At 39.4% G+C, this 4,889-nt stretch overlaps 1 protein-coding gene across 1 annotated transcript; it reads left to right on the forward strand.

Annotated features, from left to right (window-relative positions):
• Positions 1-88: 88 nt before the first annotated feature.
• Positions 89-2,803, forward strand: LOC149578752 (pentatricopeptide repeat-containing protein At3g09650, chloroplastic-like). The gene has a single exon (XM_089831298.1). The coding sequence runs from the start codon at positions 283-285 to the stop codon at positions 2,449-2,451; it is 2,169 nt and encodes a 722-aa protein (XP_089687424.1). The 5' UTR covers positions 89-282; the 3' UTR covers positions 2,452-2,803.
• Positions 2,804-4,889: the final 2,086 nt, after the last annotated feature.

The raw sequence follows: 4,889 nt of genomic DNA on the forward strand, positions 1-4,889 counted from the left end.
ATTGTATTTTAATTAGTTTTTAGTAGAATCTCTGTGTTACACTATTGACTCTTTTTAACAATAGGCCACGTTGTCTTACCCTACCCATCTTTTTGGCAATTCCCAGTCGTTATTAGGTTTTCATGACGCTATTAGGAGACACGGTACCCCAATTTTTGGATGGCTCATACTAGCTGCTCAGAGATCCAGAACTTCTAATGATGCATAGATATGTGGATAAATTTTGGATTCGGGTCCACTGAGAATTGATCATATGGATGCCACAGTTAGTTTTTGAGAATCATGCAGCTTTCTTATCATTTATGCACTCTTTCAGTCCCTATTAAGACAGGAGGAGAAGTGTTGTTCCATCCAATCGGCTCAAATGTTGAGTCAAAACGGTGGAAACAACAACAGAATTATTATCATTCTAAGAGAGCAAGCGTAAAATGTGTGAGGAGCGGTGGAGTTGCAGGGAGTTCCACAAAAGTGACATGGAAGAGAGAGGATAGTATGTTAGAGGCTCTTGAGGAAAATAAAACAGAGGATGCCTGGCAGATTCTAGAAGAATCGAGTGAGCTCCCAAACAGCCTATGTCTGAGTCGTCTGGTTGCTCAACTCTCAAATGAGGGGTCGGCTTCCGCATTCCACAGGGCACAAACAGTGGTTGAGCGACTCCAAAATGAGGGGAAGCTCCACCTGCTGGACTGCAATTCACTTGGGCGGTTAGCCATGGCTGCCGCCAAGTCTGCAGATCCCCATTACGGAGAAACCATCATCAGGCTAATGCTGAAATTGGGCCTCCTTCCCCATGTCAAGGCGTGGAGTGCTGTCGTAAGACGATTAGGTAAGTGCCCACATGACTTTGAATCTGCAATTAATCTTTTTAATGAAGTTTGTAAGCGGATTAAGGAAGCAAATGAGGGTTTGAATGATGAGGTTCCGCTCGTTTGTAGGCCTGATCCACGAGCTTTTGAAGCCATTCTGAAGGTATGTGAAAGTGTTGGTAATGTGGAAATGGCACATGTCTTGATTGGGGAAATGGATTTGTTCCGTGTGAGCCCTGACGTTTCTATTTATAATGCCATGATTCATACTTGTGCAAAAGCCGAGAGGAAGGATATGTTGGTTGGCGTTGTGGAGAATATGTTGAGGGAAAATATAGAACCAAGTAGTAGTACCTTTCATTCTCTGGTGGGGACATATGTGGGGTTTGGCGACTTGGAAATGGCTGAAAGGCTGGTTCAGGCTATGAGAGAAGGTACAAGAGATATATGCAGCGTTATGAGGGAACCTATTGCGAAAATTGGGAATTCTCGATCTGTGGAAGTGGTAACAAAAGAAGAGCTCGCTACTGATTGCCACGAGGATGTCTCTGCCGCAACTTTGTTACCGAGGAGTTTCAAACCTGATGGGAAGTTATGGACTATTTTGATGAAAGGGTTTATGCAACGGGGAAGATGGGAGGATGCTGTACGGATGCTGAGTGCAATCGAAACTGATGATGACTCACAGAGTTGCCCTGAAGTTGATTCAGAGAATCGCCTTGATGAAGTAACCTACGAAATTGACATTTCTTCTTTTGTAAGTTTGGGTTTAATGGATAAAGCCCAAAAAGTCCTTGATGAAATGTCTGCCAATAAAGTCCCTGTAAATTTACTTACTTACAACTCTCTGCTCAGTGGTTATTGTAAATTGCGTGATATACAGAAAGCTGAAATTTTGTTCAAGGACATGAAGAAAGCAGGGATATCACCAGATAAAATGACTTACAATACTCTGATACATGGATACATTCGGATTGATGATTATGTCGGCGCTCTTTCGTATTTTAATCAAATGAAGAAGGCTGGGATAGCTCCGTCAATCTTCAGCTATACTGTTTTGATGGAGGCCTTTACCATGAATGGGCAGCCAAAGCTTGCAGCCGAACTGTTTGACAATATGCTGAATGACCGTAGAGTGAAATCAGATACGATTCCATGGGAGAAGTTGATAGAATGTTATTGTAGGGCAGGATGGATAGAAGATGCCAAAAAGGTTTTCCTCCAGATGAAACAGCATAAGATGCATCCCAGTGTGGCCACATATAAGAATCTTATTAATGGTTTCAAAAAAATAGGAAAGTTGCCTGAGGTTGTAGCGCTCTGGAGAGAGATAAAGGCGAGGATACAGGCAAAAGGCGGGCAGAGAAAAATCAAACCGCTTCGACCTGTTGGAATTCTGCTCAATAGACTTCTTTACATTTTTTTCAGAGAAGCATTTTTCGGAAAAGCTCTGGAGGTAATAGATTGCATGGAGTATCTGAGAATTCCAGCCAACAAAACCGAATACAAGCGAATGTTTGGTAAGCTTTACTCATGGGTATATCAAGTTGAGCAAGCTGAGCTAACACAAAAACTAAATGCTAAGCAAACACGAGAACTAGAAGCTTTCGAGTTATGGCTGGGTCTTCCAAAGAACAATTTCTGAAAGTGAAGAGGGTTTTCGATTCAACTATTCTGAAAGCGATTAGATAATGAAGAGTGATGATGAAAATAGTAACTCCAATAGCTCTTAGGCTGTGCATTGTTCGTTAACAGATATCCTTGATTCAACTGGCAAATTCTAGCATTTTCATCCAAGGTGAGGATAGAATACAGGATGTTATTTGATCATAACTACTCTTATTCGCATAAGAATCCTGAAAAGGACTATTTATCGAGATGGATGTGTTGTAGGGGCTCCTATGGTTATTCTGTTTTTGTTTGGATTCATAAACTAGGAACCCCTGAGTAAAGTCCGTTTAAACAATAATATGAGGGATTGAAAACTGTTTCTATAATATGAATGAATGAGTGAATGAATGATTTTAATTATGTCTACGAACCAAAGCAGTTTAAGGAACCGAAGGACAGTCACATTAGAGAATTTCCAAATCCTAATCTTCTGATATGGATCTTAACCAAAAATCCAGCAGTCTGCTTTATCTTGTCTGCTTAAAATAAGCTATGCATGTTGTCTGCCTTGAAGATGACATCATAGTAAGTTTGGATGCTGTTGTATGCTGCACTTTCTGAGAGAAAATGCCATTCCATTTCAACTGCTCCTGACCTACAAAGTATGCAAGTTTTCTTCTCCTAGGCCTCTTCCATCTTCCCATCTCGCACCTGAGGTGATGAGATCCCGTCCTCAGTTGTGCCACTAATAACTTTGCCTTTCCTTTAAAAGCAACCCCAAGATACACATATTGCCAAATTCCCCAGTTGTGTTAAATTCTTTAATTTAATAAGTCTTTTTTCTACCAATGTTATTATTCTGCACGGCACTATAAAACTTCTCTCTCACAAACTTTCTAATGTCCGCATTTGTGTTTGGGCACTCCTGTAACTTATGTTCCATTTAGCCATCCATTTAATGTTTTGCTTCATCCAAGATTTCTTTCTTTTGTTAAGAGCCTCTTCTTTCACAGTTTTCGGCCAGCGATGATCCTGCATGTTTTCAATCTTCTTTAGGTAACTAAGTAACCAAATTATTGCTGAAGCCTCTAACGGAAAAGCCCGGCCTCGGCCAAAAGAATTTCATAAGGCACAAAAGTTTTGACTTTGAGATTACTTGTAGTTGTGATTAATAGAACCCCAATTGGCTCCATTGAAAGCTCAATTTAGTCTATTGTAATGTATAAAATGAGGCAATATTGCAGCCTCAGGGTCTTGGAGAAGTAACGTACAAACAGAACATATCTCTGTACTGTCTCCTATCTTTCTGATGAATATATAAATGTTTGTGGGTTGTGATTTTGGTTTTCACCCGGTTGAATATCTGATCCAAACTTTGAAGCTTTAGTTTCTTTTGATGTCAATGATTGCTACCTGTATACACACTTTAACTGTCTAAAAATGTTCCAACTGCAATTCATTATATTATATCTTTCATTGAGTCAATAAATTCCACAGGAGGAGGAAGTTTGAGTTTACTTTGCAATGGTTTTGGCTTGAGATCTATAACCAAAACCATTCAGAGCTCTTCAAGAAGATCAATGGCTCCAGACATCAATTTAAGCACTGGAGGTAGAGATTAAGTTTGCTCTAACAATGGACAGAATAATCCGAATGCGTTTAGGTAACTGCTGACTATAGGAGGTAAATCAGGCTCAGTCGGTTCACACCTTTAATAGAGGGAACCATTCTGCTGGTCACTGCCTGACTTCAGGAGAACCAAAGAAAATCTCTTCCATTGGGCCCGCATTGCTTTGAGCTAAAAAATTATACTGACCATTCACATTATTTTTCCTGCTCTTTACATATGGGTAATAGTATTATCTGTTGGGAATATGATTACAATGGTTTTGAAGAACTGACGTCTCTATGATTGTTGCACTGAATTCATTAAGATTTCATCATAGGGCAATAAAGGATGGAGGAACGATACAAAATCTTCCAGAACTGTCATGAACTAAAACATAATTCTATTGATAGTATCACAGTTTTAGGGAGGCCTTCATCAAGCATAATGAAACTCTTTTGTATTGAGTCAGGTGTAAACATGAATGGAAATAAGTTCGAGAAAAATCATCAGGATGCTAGATACACTTTTGTTCATATTTCTTTTTGCAGAGACTTTAGGGACTCAATTAGTTTGTTGGAACATTTTTCCAGGAGATCAAGGGACATTGACAAGGGTAGCATTACATGATCATTGGAAAAAAGAGCATGGGAAATACCTGAATCTGCTAATCAGTTAATTTTTGAAGAGTTTCAGAGAGATCTATAGCCGTCAAGTTCAATTTATTTAAGATCATCGCATGATTATTGTGCTATTATGATCATTGCTTTCTGAATGACATACTAGTTCTTCTGGTATTTATGCTTTTGGAAAGCACTTCAATCCCTTGAAAAGTTTCAACTACCGAAAATAAATAAGCACTTGTA

This window comes from Cupressus sempervirens, chromosome 1, assembly GCF_028749045.1.
Source record: "Cupressus sempervirens isolate cs-2001-9-10 chromosome 1, ASM2874904v1, whole genome shotgun sequence".
Classification (NCBI taxonomy): Eukaryota; Viridiplantae; Streptophyta; class Pinopsida; order Cupressales; family Cupressaceae; genus Cupressus; species Cupressus sempervirens.

Bases quoted from the DNA above. Each gene is read 5' to 3' on its own strand.
- LOC149578752 (XM_089831298.1), top strand. From the start codon at position 283: ATGCAGCTTTCTTATCATTTATGCACTCTTTCAGTCCCTATTAAGACA.